The sequence below is a fragment of the Cherax quadricarinatus genome, chromosome 11 (assembly GCF_038502225.1).
Source record: "Cherax quadricarinatus isolate ZL_2023a chromosome 11, ASM3850222v1, whole genome shotgun sequence".
Classification (NCBI taxonomy): Eukaryota; Metazoa; Arthropoda; class Malacostraca; order Decapoda; family Parastacidae; genus Cherax; species Cherax quadricarinatus.
The window spans coordinates 46,963,269-46,990,009 of record NC_091302.1 but is presented as its reverse complement, the minus strand read 5'-3'; the positions used below and the strand labels follow the sequence as shown (position 1 = coordinate 46,990,009).

The 26,741-nt window shown below is 39.1% G+C and overlaps 1 protein-coding gene across 16 annotated transcripts in view; it reads left to right on the top strand.

Moving 5' to 3' along the window:
- Itpr (Inositol 1,4,5,-trisphosphate receptor) overlaps positions 1-26,741 on the top strand; it is a 590,630-nt gene that overhangs the window by 119,811 nt on the left and 444,078 nt on the right. For all 16 annotated transcript variants that reach the window (XM_070084086.1, XM_070084085.1, XM_070084080.1 and 13 more), the window contains 5 exons: positions 6,461-6,675; positions 7,064-7,224; positions 8,315-8,468; positions 17,580-17,744; positions 24,524-24,724. In XM_070084086.1, the coding sequence (XP_069940187.1) occupies positions 6,461-6,675; positions 7,064-7,224; positions 8,315-8,468; positions 17,580-17,744; positions 24,524-24,724 (896 nt within the window). The remainder of the gene's footprint in view (positions 1-6,460; positions 6,676-7,063; positions 7,225-8,314; positions 8,469-17,579; positions 17,745-24,523; positions 24,725-26,741) is intronic.

The following is a 26,741-nucleotide window of genomic DNA, read 5'->3' as shown; positions in this document are numbered from 1 at the left end:
ACCCTGCTCACACTCCAACAGATCGTCAGGTCCCAAGTATCATTCGTCTCCATTCACTCCTATCTAGCACGCTCATGCACGCTTGCTGGAAATCCAAGCCCCTCGCCCACAAAACCTCCTTTACCCCCTCTTTCCAACCCTTTCGAGGACGACCCCTACCCCTCCTTCCTTCCCCTATAGATTTATATGCTTTCCATGTCATTCTACTTTGATCCATTCTCTCTAAATGACCAAACCACCTCAACAACCCCTCTTCTGCCCTCTGACTAATGCTTTTATTAACTCCACACCTTCTCCTAATTTCCACACTCCGAATTTTCTGCATAATATTTACACCACACATTGCCCTTAGACAGGACATCTCCACTGCCTCCAACCGTCTCCTTGCTGCTAAATTTATATACATATATACACACACACACACACATATATATATATATATATATATATTATATATATATATATTTTTTTTTTTTACACATCGGACATTTGGAGGGATATGTTATATATCTTTTTACATGCTTCTAAACTGTTGTATCTCGGTGTCTCTGCAAAGACAGTGATTATGTGTGAGTGAGGTGAAAGTGTTATATGATGATGAAAGTATTTTCTTTTTGGGGATTTTCTTTCTTTTTGGGTTGCCCTGCCTCAGTGGGAGACAGCCAACTTGTTGAAATAAATAAATATATGTATATTTTATATACAGTATATATATATATATATATTTATATATATATATTTTTTCAACAAACCGGCCGTATCCCACCAAGGCAGGGTGGCCCAAAAAAGAAAATCAAAAGTTTCTCTTTTTAAATTTAGTAATTTATACAGGAGAAGGGGTTACTAGCCCCTTGCTCCTGGCATTTTAGTCACCTCTTACAACACGCATAGCTTATGGAGGAAGAATTCTGTTCCATTTCCCCATGGAGATAAGAGGAAATGAACAAGAACTAGTAAGAAAATAGAAGAAAACTCAGAGGGGTGTGTATATATATGCTTGTACATGTATGTGTAGTGTGACCTAAGTGTAAGTAGAAGTAGCAGGATGTACCTGAAACCTTGCATGTTTATGAGGCAAAAAATGGACACCAGCAATCCTACCATCATGTAAAACAATTACAGGCTTTCGATTTACACTCACTTGGCTGGACAGTAGTACCTCCCTGGGCGGTTGCTGTCTACCAACCTACTACCTTAAATAAATAAATATATATATATATATATATATATATATATATATATATATATATATATATATATATATATATATATATATATATATATATATATATATATATATATATATATTTTTTTTTTCAACAAGTCAGCCGTCTCCCACCGAGGCAGGGTGACCCAAAAAAGAAAGAAAATCCCCAAAAAGAAAATACTTTCATCATCATTCAACACTTTCACCACACTCGCACATTATCACTGTTTTTGCAGAGGTGCTCAGAATACAACAGTCTAGAAGCATACACATATAAAGATACACAACATATCCCTCCAAACTGCCAATATCCCAAACCCCTCCTTTAAAGTGCAGGCATTGTACTTCCCATTTCCAGGACTCAAGTCCGACTATATGAATATATATATATATATATATATATATATATATATATATATATATATATATATATATATTTTTTTTTTTTTTTTTTTTTTCAACAAGTCGGCCGTCTCCCACCGAGGCAGGGTGGCCCAAAAGGAAAAACGAAAGTTTCTCCTTTTACATTTAGTAATATATATATATATATATATATATATATATGTAGGTAGTAGGTTGGTAGACAGCAACCACCCAGGGAGGTACTACCATCCTGCCGGTTGCTGTCTACCAACCTACTACCTATAATATATATATATATATATATATATATATATATATATATATATATATATATATATATATGTAGGTAGTAGGTTGGTAGACAGCAACCACCCAGGGAGGTACTACCATCCTGCCAAGTGAGTGTAAAACGAAAGCCTGTGATTGTTTTACATGATGGTAGGATTGCTGATGTCTTTTGTCTGTCTCATAAATATGCAAGATTACAGGCATGTCTTGCTACTTCTACTTGCACTTAGGTCACACTACACATACATGTACACATTTATTTATACACACTCATCTGAGTTTTCTTTGATTTTATCTTAATAGTTCTTGGTCTTATTAATTTTCCTTTTTATATCCATGGGGAAGTGGAATAAGAATCTTTCCTCCGTAAGCCATGCGTGTTGTAAAAGTCAACTAAAATGCCAGGAACAATGGGCTAGTAACCCCTTTTCCTGTAAAGATTACTAAAAAGAATAAGAAGAAGAAAATTGTCAAAGTGGGAAGTCTGAATGTGCGTGGATGTTGTGCAGATGATAAGAAAGAGATGATTGTGGATGTTATGAATGAGAAGAAGCTGGATGTCCTGGCTTTAAGTGAAACAAAGCTGAAGGGGGTGGGAGAGTTTCAGTGGAGAGGAATAAATGGGATTAGGTCAGGGGGTTCAAATAGAGTTAGAGCTAAAGAAGGAGTAGCAATAATGTTGAAGGATAAGCTATGGCAGGAAAAGAGGGACTATAAATGTATTAATTCAAGGATTATGTGGAGTAAAATAAAGATTGGATGTGAAAAGTGGGTTATAATAAGCGTGTATGCACCTGGAGAAGAGAGAAGTGTAGAGGAGAGAGAGAGATTTTGGGAAATGTTGAGTGAATGCGTGGGGAGTTTTGAATCAAGTGTGAGAGTAATGGTGGTTGGGGATTTCAATGCTAAAGTGGGTAAAAATGTTATGGAGGGAGTAGTAGGTAAATTTGGGGTGCCAGGGGTAAATGTAAATGGGGAGCCTTTAATTGAGCTATGTGTAGAAAGAAATTTGGTAATAAGTAATACATATTTTATGAAAAAGAGGATAAATAAATATACAAGGTATGATGTAGCACGTAATGAAAGTAGTTTATTAGATTATGTATTGGTGGATAAAAGGTTGATGGGCAGGCTCCAGGATGTACATGTTTATAGAGGGGCAACTGATATATCGGATCATTATTTAGTTATAGCTACAGTTAGAGTAAGAGGTAGATGGGAAAAGAGGAAGGTGGAATCATCAAGTAAGAGGGAGGTGAAAGTGTATAAACTAAGGGAGGAGGAAGTTCGGGTGAGATATAAGCGACTATTGGCAGAAAGGTGGGCTAGTGCAAAGATGAGTAGTGGGGGGGTTGAAGAGGGTTGGAATAGTTTTAAAAATACAGTATTAGATTGTGGGGCAGAAGTTTGTGGTTATAGGAGGGTGGGGGCAGGAGGAAAGAGGAGTGATTGGTGGAATGATGAAGTATAGGGTGTGATAAAAGAGAAAAAGTTAGCTTATGAGAGGTTTTTACAAAGCAGAAGTGTTATAAGAAGAGCAGAGTATATGGAGAGTAAAAGAAAGGTGAAGAGAGTGGTGAGAGAGTGCAAAAGGAGAGCAGATGATAGAGTGGGAGAGGCACTGGTAAGAAATTTTAATGAAAACAAGAAAAAATTTTGGAGTGAGTTAAACAAGTTAAGAAAGCCTAGGGAAAGTATGGATTTGTCAGTTAAAAACAGAGTAGGGGAGTTAGTAGATGGGGAGAGGGAGGTATTAGGTAGATGGTGAGAATATTTTGAGGAACTTTTAAATGTTGAGGAAGAAAGGGAGGCTGTAATTTCATGCACTGGCCAGGGAGGTATACCATCTTTTAGGAGTGAAGAAGAGCAGAACGTAAGTGTGGGGGAGGTATGTAAGGCACTACGTAGAATGAAAGGGGGTAAAGCAGCTGGAACTGATGGGATAATGACAGAAATGTTAAAAGCAGCGATGGATATAGTGTTGGAGTGGTTGGTACATTTGTTTAATAAATGTATGAAAGAGGGGAAGGTACCTAGGGATTGGCAGACAGTATGTATAGTCCCTTTATATAAAGGGAAGGGGGACAAAAGAGATTGTAAAAATTATGGAGGTATAAGTTTATTGAGTATACCAGGAAAAGTGTACGGTAAGGATATTATTGAAAGAATTAGAGGTAAGACAGAATGTAGGATTGTGGGTGAGCAAGGAGGTTTCAGAGTGGGTAGGGGATGTGTAGATCAAGTGTTTACATTGAAGTATATATGTGAACAGTATTTAGATAAAGGTGGATAAGTTTTTATTGCATTTATGGATTTAGAAAAGGCATATGATAGAGTGGATAGGGGAGCAATGTGGCAGATGTTGCAAGTATATGGAATAGGTGGTAAGTTACTAAATGCTGTAAAGAGTTTTTATGAGGATAGTGAGGCTCAGGTTAGGGTGTGTAGAAGAGAGGGAGACTACTTCCCGGTAAAAGTAGGTCTTAGACAGGGATGTGTAATGTCACCATGGTTATTTAATATATTTATAGATGGGGTTGTAAAGGAAGTAAATGCTAGGGTGTTCAGGAAAGGGGTGGGATTAAATTATGGGGAATCAAATACAAAATGGGAATTGATACAGTTACTTTTTGCTGATGATACTGTGCTTATGGGAGATTCTAAAGAAAAATTGCAAAGGTTAGTGGATGAGTTTGGGAATGTGTGTAAAGGTAGAAAGTTGAAAGTGAACATAGAAAAGAGTAAGGTGATGAGGGTATCAAATGATTTAGATAAAGAAAAATTGGATGTCAAATTGGGGAGGAGGAGTATGGAAGAAGTGAATGTTTTCAGATACTTGGGAGTTGACGTGTCGGCGGATGGATTTACGAAGAATGAGGTTAATCATAGAATTGATGAAGGAAAAAAGGTAAGTGGTGTGTTGAGGTATATGTGGAGTCAAAAAACATTATCTATGGAGGCAAAGAAGGGAATGTATGAAAGTATAGTAGTACCAACACTCTTATATGGGTGTGAAGCTTAGGTTGTGAATGCAACAGCGAGGAGGCAGTTGGAGGCAGTGGAGATGTCCTGTCTAAGGGCAATGTGTGGTGTAAATATTATGCCGAAAATTCGGAGCGTGGAAATTAGGAGAAGGTGTGGAGTTAATAAAAGTATTAGTCAGAGGGCTGAAGAGGGTTGTTGAGGTGGTTTGGTCATTTAGAGAGAATGGATCAAAGTAGAATGACATGGAGAGCATTTAAATCTGTAGGAGAAGGAAGGTGGGGTAGGGGTCGTCCTCGAAAAGATTGGAAGGAAGAGGTAAGGGAGGTTTTGTGGGCGAGGGGCTTGGACTTCCAGCAGGCGTGCATGAGCGTGTTCGATAGGAGTGAATGGAGACGAATGGTATTTGGGACCTGACGATCTGTTGGAGTGTGAGCAGGGTAATATTTAATGAAGGGATTCAGGGAAACCAGTTATTTTTATATAGCTTTACTTGAGTCCTGGAAATGGGAAGTACAATGCCTGCACTCTAAAGGAGGGGTTTTGGAATATTAGCAGTTTGGAGGGATATGTTGTGTATCTTTATATGTATATGCTTCTAAACTGTTGTGTTCTGAGCACCACTGCAAAAACAGTGATTATGTGTGAGTGAGATGAAAGTGTTGAATGATGATGAAAGTACAGTGGACCCCCGGTTAACGAACTTTTTTCATTCCAGTAGTATGTTCAGGTGCCAGTACTGACCGAATTTTTTCCCATAAGGAATATTGTGAAGTAGATTAGTCCATTTCAGACCCCCAAACATACACGTACAAACGCACTTACATAAATACACTTACATAATTGGTCGCATTTGGAGGTGATCGTTAAGCGGGGGTCCACTGTATTTTCTTTTTAGGGATTTTCTTTCTTTTTGGGTCACCCTGCCTCGGTGGGAGACGGCCGACTCGTTGAAAAAAAAAAAAAAAAATATATATATATATATATATATATATATATATATATATATATATATATATATATATATATATATATATATATATATATATATATATATATATATATATATATATATATATATATATATATATATATATATATATATATATATATATATATATATATATATATATATATATATTATATATATATATATATATATATATATATATATATATATATATATATATATATATATATATATATATATATAATATATAATATATATATATATATATATATATATATATATATATATATATATATATATATATATATATATATATATATATATATATATATATAATGTGGCAGAATTATCTCCATGTGCTGCTCTTGGCTTATATGTTGTAGATTGTAAATTGTAGAAAAGAAATTGTAAATTGATAAATCTATGTAAATAACTTTTAATCTTCCTATATTGCATTGAGCTTCATACTTTTTTTTATAATTAAACGTCTTGTAACTCTTTAGTCCATAGTATATTGTCCTTCCCAATATTTTTTTGTTTTTTTTTTTGTATTCGCTTAAATTTAGTATGTACAGCACTTACAACAGTCACAGTTTTTCATGAGGGAGGTAGTTACTGTAATGTATCTAATTGTTCTTAATTATTTTCAGATCCTAATGGGGGTCTTGTGTACCAACTTGTTTCAGTGCCATTAAGCAATGATATTGCATCTATCTTCGAACTTGAGCCTACCACTCTTATAAGAGGCGATTCCATGGTACCACAGTCATCCTATGTAAGGCTACGACACTTGTGCACGTCAACCTGGGTGCACTCGACATCCATACCCATTGACAAGGAGGAGGATAAGCCTGTGATGTCAAAGGTAGAGAATGGTGTAAAATATACTTTGAAAAAAGAGTTAGTTTTTCTTTATTTAGAGAGAGTATCTTGTGAGGTATTTTAGGCCATGGGGAGTTAGATATGGTACTCTGATGGATGAGGTAAAGAATTTGCTGGAGTGTAATAAAGCAAGCCAAAATAAGCTGTTCTGTGTTTTAATGCTATAATTCAATACTTTTCTTTGTATTAGAGTGTATGGTATACCGTAGTGTTTAGCACAATAGGCTTATTAATATGTTTCAGATCACATCTTGTATACTGTATTATAGCTAATATAAGTGCTTCATGAAATTAAAGTACAGTATATTTAATATATAATTAATGAAAATATATTCAGCTACTCATACTTTATGAAATAATCCCTTAATTAGGTCGGTTGTGCTCCAATCAAAGAAGACAAGGAAGCATTTTCACTGGTTCCAGTTCATGCCAAAGAAGTGAGAGATCTGGATTTTGCTAATGATGCTAGTGAAGTTTTGGCGAAGCATGCAAAAAAATTAGAAAAAGGATCTATCATACAAACCGAGAGAAGGTAAGAAATAATATACTGTACACACTATCTCTCGCTCTGTGTGTGCACATGAGCATGCATGTGTACATACACTCCAACCACTCCAGAACTATATCCTCACCTGCTTTTAACATTTCTGTCTTGATCCCATCATTCCTAGCTGTTTTACCCTCTTTTATTTTACCCACTGCCTCTCACACTTTCCCCATTCTCTTGTCTGGCTCTTTGTCACTCCTAAAAGATGTATACCTCTCTGGCGAAAGCATGAAATCTTTACCTTTCTTTCTTCATAAACATTAAACAGTTCCTCAAAATATTCCCGCCATTTTCCAATACCTCTGCCTTCCCATTTAATAACTTCCCTCTTCAGTTTTTAACTGTCGAATCCATTTGTTCTTGAGACTTTCTCTACCTATTAATCTCACTGCAAAACTTTTTCTTATTCTCATCCAAATTTGTTGACAGAACCTCCCCTCACTCTCATTTGCTCTCCTTTCTCACTTCATCACCACTGTCCTAACTTCTCTTTTACTCTCCAAATACTTCACTGTCATGTCACTTCTGCTTTGTAAAAACCTCATTTGTTAACTATTTTTTCCCATGCCACTCTCTTTACCTCATCATAAAATGTTTACAGTAATTTTAAATGTGTTTACCTGCTGTAAAAATCTTCGTTTTTGTGAGATTTATTATTATAATGTTTCTAGTCACTCATGCCCTCTTTATTTTTTACATTAATTTTGCGTCCTTTCATGAGTTCATACTTCTCTGTCCTTTTAAAGTAGGGAGGAGGTTACTGTTGATTTCCATTCCAGATAGAAATATAAGATTGTGTTGTATCAGCATTTCTGAGTAAAAAATTATGATATTACAAGTTTGTAATATAATGAAAAAACATTATTAATTACCAGATACCAGTTAATTACAAATTAAACATTACTTATACAAAATTCCTAGAATTGCCTTCAAGAATTAATGTTTTTTATAAGGACTGTAGGTCTTGCCTGTAAGTTAAACCCCCCTTTGTAGAGTAATTTACAATGTTTAAACCAGGAGATAAAACTGCATTCATATTGACATTTTCTTTACGAAATTATGCTTTTATTTTCAGATCACTAATGCTGTTGCTCTTAGATCTTGTATATTTTATTGCTGAGAAGGAGCATGAACAAAACAAAAGTGAACCATTAGCACTAGTTCTGGAAGTCACTAATCCTAATAGAGATCGGCAGAAGCTCCTTAGGGAACAGAGTATTCTAAAACAGGTGAGTGTTCTTATATTATTCTGCAATTTATGTGTTGAATTTCAAGGGTAAATACAAACCTGGTATTTGTAGCTTGTGCAAATATTTGAGTGAAACAAATGTGGTTGAAACAAAGTGTAAATTGATGATGAAAAGTGTGCATGGCCTGTTTTTGGGATTTAGTGTTCAGTCTTTGAGCCTCCCAGTTCTTCCGTTACAGATTTTGAAATAATCTTGGCACCTTTCAGTGACACAAAGATCTTAATAACAGTCTGGTAGTACCTAGTTAGGAACAAAGACATGTCGCTTCAACATTTGATGATGAGAAGTGATACTTAAGAAAAGTGAGACTTTAGAATTTTATTCATGTTTGGTATAGACTTAGCTTTACTTTCATGTGTTTTAATAGGTCTTATTCCTGTAAGATAATAGTTCCTTTCCAGTTTATGAAGACTGATCTGTGACTGGGCAGCGAGATAATTAACAAATATAGTACTAGATATTCTCCATGGGGAAGTGGAACAGAATTCTTCCTCTGTAAGCTATACGTGTTGTAAGAGGCAACTAACATGCCTGTAGCAAGGGGCTAGTAACCCCTTATCCCCTATACATTACTAAAGTTAAAAAGATAAACTTTTGTTTTTCTTTTTGGGCCACCCTGCTTCGGTGGGATACGGCCGGTGTGTTGAAAGAAAAGAAGTACTAGATATACAGTGAAACCTTGGTTTTCGTTTGCCCTGGTTTTCATCGAATTCAGTTTTCGACGACTTTTTTCGTCAAAATATTGTCCCAGTTTTCATTCATCACCTTGGTTTTCGTCCACTGTACCGAACATGTCCGTTTGCCCACACCCACATAAAGCATCCCACACACGCATTCGGAGTCAGTCTGGCTTTGTTTCTTGTCGAGTGAACATTACCCTGTGCATTCATATGAAACATTTTGTAATAATCCATTGTTGTTTGTGCTTATTTATTGAGTGTGACTGCTAAATAAGCCACCATGAGGCCAAAGAAAGTTCTGAGTGCCAGTCCTTTGATAAAGAAGGCGAGAAACATAATAGAATTCAATGGTGGTAGAGGGTGGTAGTGGTTGTAATGGTGGTAGTGATGGTGGTAGAGGGTGGTAGTGATGGGGGTAGAGGGTGGTAGTGATGGTGGTAGAGGGTGGTAGTGATGGAGGTAGAAATTACCTTTCCTCCCTCTCCCCTCCTCGCCGTCTTCCATACGCCAGCAAGAGTCTTCAATGAAGGTAAAAGTGATTTAAATGCTCATTTATCCATTTCATTAGTGCTTTATATTTATTCCTCATTGTTTTCTATATGTAAAACTATAGTTATTCTCTATAAAAAGAATTTTTTTTTTAATATTTTTGGGTGTCTGGAAGGGATTAATTGGATTTAGTACATTATTTCTTATGGGAAATGTTGCTTCAGTTTTCTTTGAATTAGGTCTTCGTCAGACTGTCTGGAACGAATTAAAGACGAAAACTGAGATCCCACTGTATCTTACAATTGGTGGGAGATGGCCAGCGTGTTAAAAAAAAAAAAAAGGGAGATTCTGAAGAGAAGTTCCAAAGGTTGGTGGATGAATTTGGGAGGTTATGTAAAAGAAGGAAATTTAAAGTGAATATATGAAAACACAAGGTGATAAGGGTAACAAAAAATTTAGGTAACTAAACAATGGATATCAGGTTGGAGGGAAGGAGCATGGAGGAAGTGAATGTGCTCATATATTTGGGAGTGGATTTGTCAGCGGATGGGTCTGTGAAAGACGAGGTGAACCATAGAATTGACGAGGGGAAAAAGGTGAATGTTACATCAAAGCATCAGAATGTTTTCCGTGGATAACAAAGAATGTTATCCATGGAGGCAAAAAGGGACTTGAGTCCTGGAGATGGGAAGTACAGTGCCTGCACTCTGAAGGAGGGGTGTTAATGTTGCAGTTTAAAAACTGTAGTGTAAAGCACCCTTCTGGCAAGACAGTGATGGAGTGAATGATGGTGAAAGTTTTTCTTTTTCGGGCCACCCTGCCTTGGTGGGAATCGGCCGGTGTGATAATAAAAAAAAAAAAAAAGGGAACTGTATAAGAGTATAGTGGTACCAACACTTTTATATGGGTGCGAAGCATGGGCTGTGAGGAGACTGGAGGCAGTGAAGATGTCATTCTGAAGGAAATATATGGAGTGAATATTATGCAGAGAATTTGTAGCTTGAAGATAAGAAGGAAGTGCAGGGTTACATTAAAGTATTAGCCAGAGGGCCAAAGAGGGGTTGTTTGGGTGGTTCAAACATTTAGAGAAGATGGAACAGAATAGGATGACTTGGAGGGCATATAAATCAGTAGTGGAGGGAAGGTGGGGTAGGGGTTGTTCTAGGAAAGGGTGGAGGGAAGAGGCAAAGGAGGTTTTGTATGCAAGGGGCTTAGAATCTTGTGTGAGCATGTTAGATAGGAGTAAATGTAGGCAAATGGTTTTTATGACTGACATGATGTTGGATATGTTATGAGGATAACAAAAAGATTAGGTGATGAAAGATTGGATATCAGATTGGAGGGAAAGAGTATGGAGGAGGTGAATGTATTCAGATATTTGGGAGTGGACGTGTCAGCAGATGGGTCTATGAAAGATGAGGTGAATCATAGAATTGATGAGGGGAAAAGGGTGAGCATTGCACTTAGGAGTCTGTGGAGACAAAGAACTTTGTCCTTGGAGGCAAAGAGGGGAATGTATGAGAGTATAGTTTTACCAACGCTCTTATATGGGTGTGAAGCATGGGTGATGAATGTTGCAGCGAGGAGAAGGCTGGAGGCAGTGGAGATGTCATGTCTGAGGGCAATGTGTGGTGTGAATATAATGCAGAGAATTTCTAGTTTGGAAGTTAGGAGGAGGTGCGGGATTACCAAAACTGTTGTCAAGAGGGCTGAGGAAGGGTTGTTGAGGTGGTTCGGACATGTAGAGAGAATGGAGCGAAACAGAATGACTTCAAGAGTGTATCAGTCTGTAGTGGAAGGAAGGCGGGGTAGGGGTCGGCCTAGGAAAGGTTGGAGGGAGGGGGTAAAGGAGGTTTTGTGTGCGAGGGGCTTGGACTTCCAGCAGGCATGCGTGAGCGTGTTTGATAGGAGTGAATGGAGACAAATGGTTTTTAATACTTGACGTGCTGTTGGAGTGTGAGCAAAGTAACATTTATTAAGGGATTCAGGGAAACCGGCAGGCCGGACCCGAGTCCTGGAGATGGGAAGTACAGTGCCTGCACTCTGAAGGAGGGGTGTTAATGTTGCAGTTTAAAAACTGTAGTGTAAAACACCGTTCTGGCAAGACAGTGATGGAGTGAATGATGGTGAAAGTTTTTCTTTTTTCGGGCCACCCTGCCTTGGTGGGAATCGGCCAGTGTGTTAATAATAAAATAATAATAATGATGTTGGAATGTGAGTAAGGTAACAATTATGAAGAAATTGAGTCCTGAAGGTGGGAAGTACAGTTCCTGCATTCTGAAGGAGTGGGGATATATGCAATTTTGAACTGTAGTATCGGCATGCCTCTGGCAGTACAGTGGTGGAGTGAATGATGGTGAAAACATTTTTTTCTTTTGCGGGTCACCCTACCTCAGTGGGAGATCGCCGATGTGTTAAAAAATATATAAAGAGCTTGACACTTTTCTTCTTATTCTTTTTAGTAATTATTACAGGAAAAGGGGTTACTAGCCCATTGTGTTTTGTCTCCACATATACCTCAACGCACCACTCACCCGGTTGCCTGGTGGCTAAAGCTCCCGCTTCACACACGGAGGGCCCGGGTTCGATTCCCGGCGGGTGGAAACATTTCGACACGTTTCCTTACACCTGTTGTCCTGTTCACCTAGCAGCAAATAGGTACCTGGGTGTTAGTCGACTGGTGTGGGTCGCATCTTGGGGGACAAGATTAAGGACCCCAATGGAAATAAGTTAGACAGTCCTCGATGACGCACTGACTTTCTTGGGTTATCCTGGGTGGCTAACCCTCCGGGGTTAAAAATCCGAACGAAATCTTATCTTATCTTATCTTATCTTTTTTCCCCATGGAAATAAGTCACTCTGTCAGACTTTTTTGGGTTATCCTAGGTTCTCTACACATATGCTGCTACGTATGATAATTCTATGTAACTGTATTTGTGTATACCAGAATAAACTTACTTACTTATCAATTCTGTGATTATCGTCATCCTTCATAAATCCATCCGCCAACACGTCAACTCCCAAGTTTCTGAAAACATTCACTTCTTCCATACTCCTACTCCCCAATTTAACCATTTGAGGGTTTCAGACGTACTAGTACGGCTTACGCCCAAGGGTTTTTGACGTACTAGTACGCATAAATTCTAGCGGCGTCAAATCTCACGGGAAAAGGCTGGTAGGCCTAGATGTGAGAGAATGGGTTTGTGTGGTTGGTTTGCGCGGTAGAAAAAAATCTGGGACCCAGTGGTGCATTGTGGGAACGCCATCTTAGTACACAATGTCCACCATGCCTCGCGGTAAGAAATTCCTCACTCCTCAGCAAATTGGGACACTTTTGTTCCCCAGTTATAATACAGATGGAAGTGCCAGTGAAGATGAGTTTCAAGGTTTTGGTGAGGTTTTGACCGAAACTAATGACCATAATATCGATATCGGTAATAGTGAGGAAAACCCAGACGACCCTCAGCTTTCCACCTCTGGTGCTGGGCCGTCTTGTTCACGTTCAGTTGTACCAGAATCAAAGAGGAAACTCCTATTTTTCCAAATCCCAGACTCAGATGTGAGCATTTGTGATGATAGTGATAAGTGATTATGAACTACAAGCTTTTGAAAAGAGTTCCAGTAGTGATAGTGAAGTGGAATATTCCCCAGTGAAGCGTCAGTATATACGACGATATATGCGCTCTGGTAGTGTGCCATATGCTATTCCAAGGGGAAGGAGTACATCTCGGAGTACATTCCGTGCCTCCAGCCTTCTCCTCGCTGCAACATTCATCACCCATGCTTCACACCCATATAAGAGCATTGGTAAAACTATACTCTCATACATTCCCCTCTTTGCCTCCAAGGACAAAGTTCTTTGTCTCCAAAGATTCCTAAGTGCACCACTCACCCTTTTCCCCTCATCAGTTATGATTCACCTCATCTTTCACAGACCCATCCGCTGACACGTCCACTCCCAAATATCTGAATACATTCACCTCCTCCATACTCTCTCCCTCCAGTCTGATATCCCATCTTTCATCACCTAATCTTTTTGTTATCCTCATAACCAAATAAGATTGTAAAACAGCTAACCACTATTCTACGTTTACTTTTAAGTAATAATTACTATGTACTATTATCTTATCTAGTTTTAATTAGTTACTATGTATTAGGATTAGTTTGCCCGAAATGCCTCGGCATGATAGTGGCTATCTTTGTACTTAGCAAATCAAAATTGTAATTACACATTGTAACCTTTACAAAGAAATAAACTTATTATTTTTTTTTTTTTTTTTTTCAACAAGTCGGCCGTCTCCCACCGAGGCAGGGTGACCCAAAAAAGAAAGAAAATCCCCAAAAAGAAAATACTTTCATCATCATTCAACACTTTCACCACACTCGCACATTATCACTGTTTTTGCAGAGGTGCTCAGAATACAACAGTCTAGAAGCATACACATATAAAGATACACAACATATCCCTCCAAACTGCCAATATCCCAAACCCCTCCTTTAAAGTGCAGGCATTGTACTTCCCATTTCCAGGACTCAAGTCCGACTATATGAAAATAACCGGTTTCCCTGAATCCCTTCACTAAATATTACCCTGCTCACACTCCAACAGATCGTCAGGTCCCAAGTACCATTCGTCTCCATTCACTCCTATCTAACACGCTCACGCACGCTTGCTGGAAGTCCAAGCCCCTTACCCACAAAACCTCCTTTACCCCCTCTCTCCAACCCTTTCGAGGACGACCCCTACCCCGCCTTCCTTCCCCTATAGATTTATATGCTTTCCATGTCATTCTACTTTGATCCATTCTCTCTAAATGACCAAACCACCTCAACAACCCCTCTTCTGCCCTCTGACTAATACTTTTATTAACTCCACACCTTCTCCTAATTTCCACACTCCGAATTTTCTGCATAATATTTACACCACACATTGCCCTTAAACAGGACATCTCCACTGCCTCCAACCGTCTCCTCGCTGCTGCATTTACCACCCAAGCTTCACACCCATATAAGAGTGTTGGTACTACTATACTTTCATACATTCCCTTCTTTGCCTCCATAGATAACGTTTTTTGACTCCACATATACCTCAACGCACCACTCACCTTTTTTCCCTCATCAATTCTATGATTAACCTCATCCTTCATAAATCCATCCGCCGACACGTCAACTCCCAAGTATCTGAAAACATTCACTTCTTCCATACTCCTCCTCCCCAATTTGATATCCAATTTTTCTTTATCTAAATCATTTGACACCCTCATCACCTTACTCTTTTCTATGTTCACTTTCAACTTTCTACCTTTACCTTTATTATTATTAATTGTAGCTACAACTAAATTATTTATTTATTTTTTTTTTCATTATCACACTGGCCGATTCCCACCAAGGCAGGGTGGCCCGAAAAAGAAAAACTTTCACCATCATTCACTCCATCACTGTCTTGCCAGAAGGGTGCTTTACACTACAGTTTTTAAACTGCAACATTAACACCCCTCCTTCAGAGTGCAGGCACTGTACTTCCCATCTCCAGGACTCAAGTCCGGCCTGCCGGTTTCCCTGAATCCCTTCATAAATGTTTCTTTGCTCACACTCCAACAGCACGTCAAGTATTAAAAACCATTTGTCTCCATTCACTCCTATCAAACACGCTCACGCATGCCTGCTGGAAGTCCAAGCCCCTCGCACACAAAACCTCCTTTACCCCCTCCCTCCAACCTTTCCTAGGCCGACCCCTACCCCGCCTTCCTTCCACTACAGACTGATACACTCTTGAAGTCATTCTGTTTCGCTCCATTCTCTCTACATGTCCGAACCACCTCAACAACCCTTCCTCAGCCCTCTGGACAACAGTTTTGGTAATCCCGCACCTCCTCCTAACTTCCAAACTACGAATTCTCTGCATTATATTCACACCACACTTTGCCCTCAGACATGACATCTCCACTGCCTCCAGCCTTCTCCTCGCTGCAACATTCATCACCCATGCTTCACACCCATATAAGAGCGTTGGTAAAACTATACTCTCATACATTTCCCTCTTTGCCTCCAAGGACAAAGTTCTTTGTCTCCACAGACTCCTAAGTGCACCACTCACTCTTTTTCCCTCATCAATTCTATGATTCACCTCATCTTTCATAGACCCATCTGCTGACACGTCCACTCCCAAATATCTGAATACGTTCACCTCCTCCATACTCTCTCCCTCCAATCTGATATTCAATCTTTCATCACCTAATCTTTTTGTTATCCTCATAACCTTACTCTTTCCTGTATTCACTTTTAATTTTCTTCTTTTGCACACCCTACCAAATTCATCCACCAATCTCTGCAACTTCTCTTCAGAATCTCCCAAGAGCACAGTGTCATCAGCAAAGAGCAGCTGTGACAACTCCCACTTTGTGTGTGATTCTTTATCTTTTAACTCCACGCCTCTTGCCAAGACCCTCGCATTTACTTCTCTTACAACCCCATCTATAAATATATTAAACAACCACGGTGACATCACACATCCTTGTCTAAGGCCTACTTTTACTGGGAAAAAATTTCCCTCTTTCCTACATACTCTAACTTGAGCCTCACTATCCTCGTAAAAACTCTTCACTGCTTTCAGTAACCTACCTCCTACACCATACACTTGCAACATCTGCCACATTGCCCTCCTATCCACCCTGTCATACGCCTTTTCCAATATATCCAATATATCTGTTATGATTTTATATTTGCTTGTAAACATCATTGAAAGATTAATTTTTGTATTTATAATTCGAAGATAAGCTTACTATTAATAATTTTTTTTTTTTATTTTCATGTGGGTATATAATGAGCCATTTACAGAACTCTTTGGCAGTTGATTGTAGCTCTTAATTTATTCACAAGCTTTCATCTTGCAATTCTCATGTTAATGACTTTCATACCTTATTTTGAGAAACTGTAGGTGTCTAGATTTTTTGGTATTGCTTCATTTTAGTAATATGATGAACTTATTGTGAAATTTGCATGAATATCTGCATAGATATTTATTTTATCCATGGAGAATATCATCAATATTTCCAACAGCAAGTATTTTATGAGAAGTGGTGTGGGAGTTGTGGTGCTCCATTTGGAATATGTGAGGCTCCATGTGGGAGTTGTGGTACTCCATGTGGGAGTTGTGGTGCTCCATTTGGGAGATGTGGTGCTCCATGTGGGAGTTGTGGTGCACCATGTGGGAATTATGGTGCTCCATGTGGAAGATGTGGTCCTCCATGTGGGAGTTGTGGTGCTCCATGTAGGAGTTGTGGTGCTCCATGTGGGAGTTGTGGTGCTCCATGTGGGAGTTGTGGAGCTCCATGTGGAAGCTGTCACTCCATGTGGGAGTTGTGGCACTCCATGTGGGAGTTGTGGCACTCCATGTGGGAGTTGTGGCACTCCATGTGGGAGTTGTGGCACTCCATGTGGGAGTTGTGGCACTCCATGTGGGAGTTGTGGCACTCCATGTGGGAGTTGTGGCACTCCATGTGGGAGTTGTGGCACTCCATGTGGGAGTTGTGGCACTCCATGTGGGAGTTGTGGTACTCCATGTGGGAGTTGTGGCACTCCATGTGGGAGTTGTGGTGCTTCATGTGGGAGTTGTGGCACTCCAAGTGAGAGTTGCGGTGCTTCATGTGGGAGTTCTGGTGCTTTAGGTAAAAAATAAAATCAAAACAAAGAAGAAACAATCTAAGATGGAATGTGGAAAGGGAAGAAGGAAAGTTACAGTAGAAAGGAAAAAGAAAGCTATTGGAGGCATTCGTTAGAGAAGGGTAAGAAAGTGGGGAAGTAACAGAAAGCTTCAGACATGATCACTGGCAAAAATTACAGGTAAACTTAGGAATTAAAATCACCTTTCTTATACCTTAAAATTTAAAAATAATTTTAAATAATTGATTTTCTGTTACAGATATTCAAGATTCTTCAAGCACCATTCACGGAGACTCAGGGAGGCGATGGGCCTCTTCTCCGGATTGACGAGTTGAATGATCCACGTCACTCGGCATACAAAACTATTTTTCGTCTTTGTTATAGGCTTTTAAGACTTGCTCAACAAGGTTACAGAAAAAACCAGGTGAGATTTTATGGAGCATCATATATAAATATGTACAGTGTATTCTTTTTAAATTTTAATTATTTAAGGCCTTGGTTGTCTCCAGTCAAGGTTAGATGATCGATAGCCCTGTAATCCCATTTTCTAATTATGCAGAGGAGCAATGTTTGTTTCTGATTACAGTTTAAACTTGTATCTGGATTTTAATCCTTAAACGGTCCAAATAGATCGACGTTCATATTGGTAGTGCTCCAAAAGTAGATCTATGTTTTTTTACACATTTTCAAATGTAAAAAAAACAAGAGATGAGGTACATTTTTTTACATACTTTCAAATGTTGAAAAAACATATATATACGTTTGGACCATTTAAGGGTCAACTACAGTAGAGTACCACTTTTCATGCCTCAATGTACTACATTTTCATCTGTTCACAATTTATTTTTTGTATATATTTCTGTCCTTTGCCCCAAAGATTGGCACCTTTCAGAGCAGCTTTACCTGTTTCCATCTTACACTTTGACATAGTCAGCCTTCGTGGCAGAGAATTTTCCTGGCGAGTTGCAGAAAATGATTTCCAAGGGTGACTGTGCACCTGAGCAAGTGTTTATTGCTGATGAGAGAGAATTTTTCTGGAAGATACCTTCTAGAACTTACATCAGCAAGCAAGGAAGAAAGGTGCTTGTGGCTTCAAGCCAGCAAAGGATCATTTCAGCTTGCTTCTGTGCGCTAATGCAACAGGTGACTAAGTGCAGACCCATGCTTGTTTATCGGTCAAAAATCTCTGTTCCCTAAAACAGAAAGACAAAACCACTTATCCTGTCATCTAGCTGCCAAACCAGTCAGGACTGATGACAGAAGAATTATTTGTTGATTGGTTCAAGCCTTATTTTATTCCTGAAAGCCTAGGTGGTGGCCTGGTGGCTAAAGCTCCTGCTTCACACACGGAGGGCCCGGGTTCGATTCCCGACGGGTGGAAACATTTCGACGCGTTTCCTTACACCTGTTGTCCTGTTCACCTAGCAGCAAATAGGTACCTGGGTGTTAGTCAACTGGTGTGGGTCACATCTTGGGGGACAAGATTGAGGACCCCAATGGAAATAAGTTAGACAGTCCTCGATGACGCACTGACTTTCTTGGGTTATCCTGGGTGGCTAACCCTCCGGAGTTAAAAATCTGAACGAAATCTTATCTTATCTTATCTTAGTTAAAAATAGGAGAGGAGAGTTATTAAATGGAGAGTTAGAGGTATCAGGAAGATGGAGGGAATATTTTGAGGAATTGTTAAATGTTGATGAAGATAGGGAAGCTTTCATTTCGTGTATAGGGCAAGGAGGAATAACATCTTATAGGAGTGAGGAAGAACCAGTTGTGAGTGTGCGGGAAGTGTGTGAGGCAGCGAGTAGAATGAAAGGGGTTAAGGCAGCTGGGATTGATGGCATAAAGATAGAAATGTTAAAAGCAGGTGGGGATATAGTTTTGGAGTGGTTAGTGTTTTTATTTAATAAATGTATGGAAGAGGGTAGGGTACCTAGGGATTGGCAGAGAGCATGCATAGCTCCTTTGCATAAAGGCAAAGGAGACAAAAGAGAGTGTAAAAATTATAGGGGAATAACTCTGTTGACTTAGGTAGTTGGCTGGTAGACAGCAACCACCCAGGGAGTTACTACCGTCCTGCCAAGCGAGTGTAAAACGAAAGCCTGTAATTGTTTTACATGATGGTAGGATTGCTGGTGTGTTTTGTCTATCTCATAAATATGCAAGATTGCAGGTACGTCTTGCTACTTGTACTTAAACTTAGGTCACACTAAACATACATGTACATGTTTATTTATACACACTCATCTGAGTTTTCTTTGATTTTATCTTAGTTCTTGTTCTTATTACTTTTCCTGTTATATCCATGGGAAAGTGGAATAAGAATCTTTCCTCCGTAAGCCTTGCGTATTATAAAAGTCAACTAAAATGCCGGGAACAATGGGTTAGTAACCCCTTTTCCTGTAATAATTACTAAAAAGAATAAGAAGAAAATTGTCAAAGTGGGAAGTCAGAATGTGTGTGGATGTTGTGCGAATGATAAGAAAGAGATGATTGTGGATGTTATGAATGAGAAGAAGCTGGATGTCCTGGCTTTAAGTGTAACAAAGCTGAAGGGGCTGGGTGAGTTTCAGTGGAGAGGAATAAATGGGATTAGGTCAGGGGTTTCTAATTGAGTTAGAGCTAAAGAAGGAGTAGCAATAATGTTGAAGGATAAGCTATGGCAGGAAAAGAGGGACTATAAATGTATTAATTCAAGGATTATGTAGAGTAAAATTAAGGTTGGATGTGAAAAGTGGGTTATATATGCACCTGGAGAAGAGAGACATATAGAGGAAAGAGAGAGATTTTGGGAAATGTTGAGTGAATGCGTGTGGAGTTTTGAACCAAGTGTGAGAGTACTTGTGTTTGGGGATTTTAATGCTAAAGTGGGTAGAAATGTTGTGGAGGGAGTAGGTAAATTTGGGGTGCCAGGGGTAAATGAAAATGGGGAGCCTTTAATTGAGCTATGTGTAGAAAGAGGTTTGGTTATAAGTAATACATATTTTATGAAAAGGAGGATAAATAAATATACAAGGTATGATGTAGCACGTAATGAAAGTAGTTTGCTAGATTATGTATCCGTGGATGGGTAGGCTCCAGAATGTACACGTTTGTAGAGGGGCAACTGATATATTGGATCATTATCTACTTGTAGCAACAGTTAGAGTAAGAGGTAGATGGGATAACAACAAGTAAGAGGGAGGCGAAAGTGTATAAACTAAGGGAGGAGGATATTCGGGTGAAATATAAGCAACTATTGGCAGAAAGGTGGGCTGGTACAGGTATGAGTAGTGGGGGGGTTGAAGAGGGTTTGAATAGTTTTAAAAATGCAGTATTAGAATGTGGGACAGAAGTTTGTGGCTATAGGAGGGTGGGGGCAGGAGGAAAGAGGAGTGATTGGTGGAATGATGAAGTAAAGGGTGTGATAAAAGAGAAAAAGGTAGCTTATGAGAGGTATTTGCAAAGCAGAAGTGTTATAAGAAGAGTAGAGTATATGGAGAGTAAACGAAAGGTGAAGAGAGTGGTGAGAGAGTGCAAAAGGAGAGCGGATGATAGAATGGGAGAGGTACTGTCAAGAAATTTTAATGAAAATAAGAATAAATTTTGGAGTGAGCTAAACAAGTTAAGAAAGCCTAGGGAGCAAATGGATTTGTCAGTTAAAAACAGAGTAGGGGAGTTAGTAGATGGGGAGATGGAGGTTTTGGGTAGATGGTGAGAATATTTTGAGGAACTTTTAAATGTTGAGGAACAAAGGGAGGCGGTAATTTTATGCACTCGCTAGGGAGGTATTCCATCTTTTAGGAATAAAGAAGAGCAGGATGTGAGTGTGGGGGAGGTGCGTGAGGCATTACGTAGAATGAAAGGGGGTAAAGCAGCTGGAACTGACGGGATCATGACAGAAATGTTAAAAGCAGCGGGGGACATAGTGCTGGAGTGGTTGGTATTTTTGTTTAATAAATGTAGAATTGCAGATGAGCAAGGAGGTTTTAGAGTGGGTAAGGGATGTGTAGATCAAGTATTTACATTGAAGCATATATCTGAACAGTATTTAGATAAAGGTAGGGAAGTTTTTATTGCATTTATGGATTTAGAAAAGGCATATGATTGAGTGGATAATGACACAATGTGGCAGATGTTGTAAGTATATGGAATAGGTGGTAAGTTACTAAATGCTGTAAAGAGTTTTTATGAGGATAGTGAGGCTCAGGTTAGGGTGTGTAGAAGAGAGGGAGACTACTTCCCGGTAAAAGTAGGTCTTAGACAGGGATGTGTAATGTCACTATGGTTGTTTAATATATTTGTAGATGGGGTTGTAAAAGAAGTAAATGCTAGGGTGTTCGGGGGAGGGGTGGGATTAAATTATGGGGAATTAAATACAAAATGGGAAGTGACACAGTTACTTTTTGCTGATGATACTGTGCTTATGGGAGATTTTAAAGAAAAGTTGCAAAGGTTAGTGGACGAATTTGGGAGTGTGTGTAAAGGTAGAAAGCTGAAAGTGAACATAGAAAAGAGTTAGGTGATGAGAGTATCAAATGATTTAGATAAAGAAAAATTGGATATCAAATTGGGGAGGAGAAGTATGGAAGAAGTGAATGTTTTCAGATGTTTGGAAGTTGACGTGTCAGCAGATGGATTTATGAAGGATGAGGTTAATCATAGGATTGATGAAGGAAAAAAGTAAGTGGTGCATTGAGGTATATGTGGAGACAAAAAATGTTATATTTGGAGGCAAAGAAGGGAATGTATGAAAGTATAGTAGTACCAACACTCTTATATGGGTGTGAAGCTTGGGTTGTAAATGCTGCAGCAAGGAGGCAATTGGAGGCATTTGAGATGCCCTGTCTAAGGGCAATGTGTGGTGTAAATATTATGTAGAAAATTCGGAGTGTGGAAATTAGGAGAAGGTGTGGAGTTAATAAAAGTATTAGTCAGAGGTCTGAAAAGGGGTTGTTGAGGTGGTTTGGTCATTTAGAGAGAATGGATCAAAGTAGAATGACATGGAGAGCGTATAAGTCTGTAGGAGAAGGAAGGCTGGGTAGGAGTCGTCCTTGAAAAGGTTGGAAGGAAGGGGTAAGGGAGGTTTTGTGGGTGAGGGGTTTGGACTTCCAGCAGGTGTGCTTGAGCGTGTTCAATGGGAGTGAATGGAGACGAATGGTATTTGGGACCTGACGATCTGTTGGAGTGTGAGCAGGGTAATATTTAGTGAAGGGATTCAGGGAAACCGGTTATTTTTGTATAGCCGGACTTGAGTCCTGGAAATGGGAAGTACAGTACAATGCCTGCACTCTAAAGGAGGGGTTCGGGATATTAGCAGGGATATGTTGTGTATCTTAATACGTATATGCTTCTAAACTGTTGTGTTCTGAGCACCTCTGTAAAAACAGTGATTATGTGCAAGTGAGGTGAAAGTGTTGAATGATGATGAAAGTAATTTTCTTTTTGGGGATTTTCTTTCTTTTTGGGTCAACCTGCCTCGGTGGGAGATGGCCATCTTGTTAAAAACACAACAACAAAAAATAAAAAACTTATACCTCAACGCTCCACTCGCCTTTTTTCCTTCGTCAATTTTACGGTTAACCTCGTCCTTCACAAACCCATCCGCTGACACGTCAACTCCCAAATATCTGAAAACATTCACTTCTTCCATACTCCCTCTCTCCAATGTGATATCCAATTTTTCTTTATCTAAATCATTTGGTACCCCTCATCACCTTACTCTTATCTATGTTCACTTTCAAATTTCTACCTTTACACACCCTCCCAAACTTGTTCACTAACCTTTTCAACATTTTTATAGAATCTCACATAAGCACAGTATCACCAGCAAAAAGTAACTGTGTCAATTCCCATTTTGTATTTGATTTCCCATAATTTAATCCCACCCCTCTCCCCAACACCCTAGCATTTACCTCCTTCACAACCCCATCTATAAATATATTAAACAACCATGGTGACATTACACATCCTTGTCTAAAACCTACTTTTACTGGGAAGTGATCTCCCTCTCTTCTACACACCCTAACCTGAGCCTCATAAAAATTTTTTACAGCATTTAGTAACTTACTACCTATTCCATATACTTGCAATGTCTGCCACATTGCTCCTCTATCCACTCTATAATGAGTTTTCTAAATCCATAAATACAGTGAAAACTTCCCTAACTTTATCTAAATACTATTAACATATATGCTTCAATGTAAACACTTATTATTGAAAGCGGTGAAAAGTTTTTACGAGGATAGTGAGGCTCAGGTTAGAGTATGTAGGCGAGAAGGAGATTATTTCCCAGTAAAAGTAGGCCTTAGACAGGGATGTGTGATGTCACCATGGTTGTTCAATGCATGATCATGTTAGACAGGAGCAAATGGAGACGAATGGTTTTTAGGACTTGGCATGCTGTTGGAGTGTAAGCAAGGTATCATTTATGAAGGGATTCAGGGAAACCCGCAGACTGGATTTGAGTCCTAGAGATGGGAAGTACAGTGTCTGCACTTTGAAAGAGGGGTGTTAATGTTGTAGTTTTATAATTGTAGTGTATGTATACCTCTGGCAAGAGAGTGATGGAGTGAATGGTGATGAAAGTTTTTCTTTCTCAGGCTACTGTGCCTTGATAGGAAACGGCCGATATGTTAATAAATAAATAAACGTTTTTCCTGTGATGCAAAAACCTTGCATTCAAGACTTTCCTGACCTGAAAATTCCCATACTCGTCCTGACGTTTTACTAAATTCGAACCCATAAAATTATTTTTTACTACCAAATATGACATCACTGATGCAACCACTTGATCAAAGTGTAATAAAATCATTAAAGTATGTTTACACACATCAGGGTGGTGCAGATAGGAGTGAATGGTTTTAGGGACTTGACACGTTGTTGGAGTGTGGGCAGGGTAATATTAAGGGATTCAGGAAAACTGGTTAGCTGGACTTGAGTCCTGGGAATGGGAAGTTCAATGCCTGCACTTTAAAGGAGGGGTTTAGGGTGTTGGCAGTTTGGAGGGATGTCTAAACTGTTGTGTCGGAGCGCCTCTACAAAGACAGTGATTATGTATGAGTGATGGTGAAAGTGTTGAATGGTGATGAAAGTTTTCTCTTTCTGTTTTTTTTTTTTTTTTCTTTTTGGGTCACCCTGCCTTGGTGGGAAGTGGCTGACATGTTGAAAAACAAAAATTGGTTAATGGGTTAATGTTAAATTTCTGTCTAAAATCATTTACAGGAACACATTGCTCAACACTTCGGTTTCATGCAGAAGCAAATTGGCATCGATATATTGGCAGAAGAAACTATCACAGCTCTGCTTCACAATAATCGCAAACTACTCGAGATTCATATTACTGCCACTGAAATTGAAACGTTTGTTGGACTTGTTAGGAAAAATATGCACAAATGGGATTGGAGATTCCTGGATTATCTCAAGGTAAGTTCTAAACTTCACAATTTTTTCTTTCTTGGAAAATCAATATTTTCTACATGAGGAAGTGGAGAGGAATTCTTCCTTCATAAGCCATGCATGTTGTAAAAGGTGACTCTGGGAGGAAGAGGCTGGTAACCCCTTCTCATGTGTAAATTACTAAATGTTAATAGAAAAACTTTTGTTTTTCTGTTTAGGTCACCTTGCCTCAGTGGGAGATTGCCAATTTTTTTTTTTTTTTAATGTTTGCTGTTTCCTGCCGAGGCAGGGTGACCCAAAAAGAAAGAAAAAACCCAAAAAGAAACAAAATTTCATCATCATTTAACACTTTAATCATCACTCATACATAATCGCTGTCTTTGTAGAGGCACTCAGATACAACAGTTTAGATGTCGCTCCAAACTTTCAATATCCCAAACCCCTCTTTTAAAGTGCAGGTATTGTACTTCCCATTTCCAGGACTCAAGTCCAGCTATCCTGAATCTCTTCACACATGCTTGCTGGAAGTCCAAGCCCCTTGCACACAAAACATCCTTTACCCCCTCCCTCCAACCTTTCCTAGGCCAACCCCTACCCTGCCTTCCTCCACTACAGATTTGTATACTCTCGTAGTCATTCAATTTTCTTCTGTCCTCTCTACATGTCCAATCCATCTCAGTAACCCCTCCTCATCCCTCTGGATAATAGTTTTGTTAATCCTACACCTCCTCCTAATCTCCAAACTATGGATTCTCTGCATTAAATTCACACCACACATTGCCCTCAGACATGACATCTCCACTGCCTCCAGCTTTCTCCTTGTTGCAACATTCACAACCTGTGCCTCACACCCATACAAGAGCATTGGTATAGCTATACTCTATACATTCCCCTCTTTGCTTTCATGAATAAAGTTCTTTGTTTCCAGACACTCCTCAGTGCACCACTCACCTTTTTCCCCTCAGCAGTTCTGTGATTCACCTCATCCTTCATAGACCCATCTGCTGACACGACCACTCCCAAATATCTGAACACATTCACCTCCATACTCTCTCCCTCCAATCTGATATCCAATCTTCCATTACCTAATTTTTTTTTGTTATCCTTATCACCTTACTCATTTCTGTGTTCACTTTTAATTTCCTTCTTTTACATACACTACCAAACTCATCAACCAACCTCTGCAACTTCTCTTCAGAATCCCCAAAAAGCACAGTGTCATCACTAAAGAGCAACTGTGACAACTCCTGTGTTGTGTTAGATTCTTTATCTTTTAACCCCACACCTCTTCCCTACACCTGAGCATTCACTTCTCTTACAACTCCATCTAGTATAAATATATTGAATAACCATGGTGACATCACACATCCCTGTCTTAGGCCTACTTTTAATTGGAAATATTCTCCCTCTCACCTACATACTCTAACCTGAGCCTCACTATCCTCGTAAAAACTTTTCACCACTTTCAAAAACCTACCTCCTCTTCCATACATTTGCAACATCTGCCACATTGCTCCCCTATCCACCCTGTCATATTCCTTTTCCAAATCCATAAATGCCGCAAAAACCTCATTGCCCTTTTCTGAATACTGTTTAACTATGTGTTTCACTGCAAATACTTGTTCTACACACCCCCTACCTTTCCTAAAGCCTCCTTGTTTATCTGCTATCCTGCTCTCCATCTTACTCACAATTCTATCAGTAATAACTCTACTATACACTTTACCAGGTATACTCACCAGACTTATTCCCCTATAATTTTTACACTATTTTGTCCCCTTTGCCTTTATGCAAAGGAACTATGCATGCTCTCTGCTAATCCCTAGGTACCTTTCCCTCTTCCATACATTTTTTTTTTTTTCAACAAGTCGGCCGTCTCCCACCGACTAACCACTCAAAAGCTGTATCCCCACCTGCTGTTAAGATTTCTATCTTTATCACATCAATCCCAGCTGCTTTACCCCCTTTCATTCTACCTACTTCCCCACGCACTTTCCCCACACTCACAACTGGTTCTTCCTCACTCCTATAAGATGTTATTCCT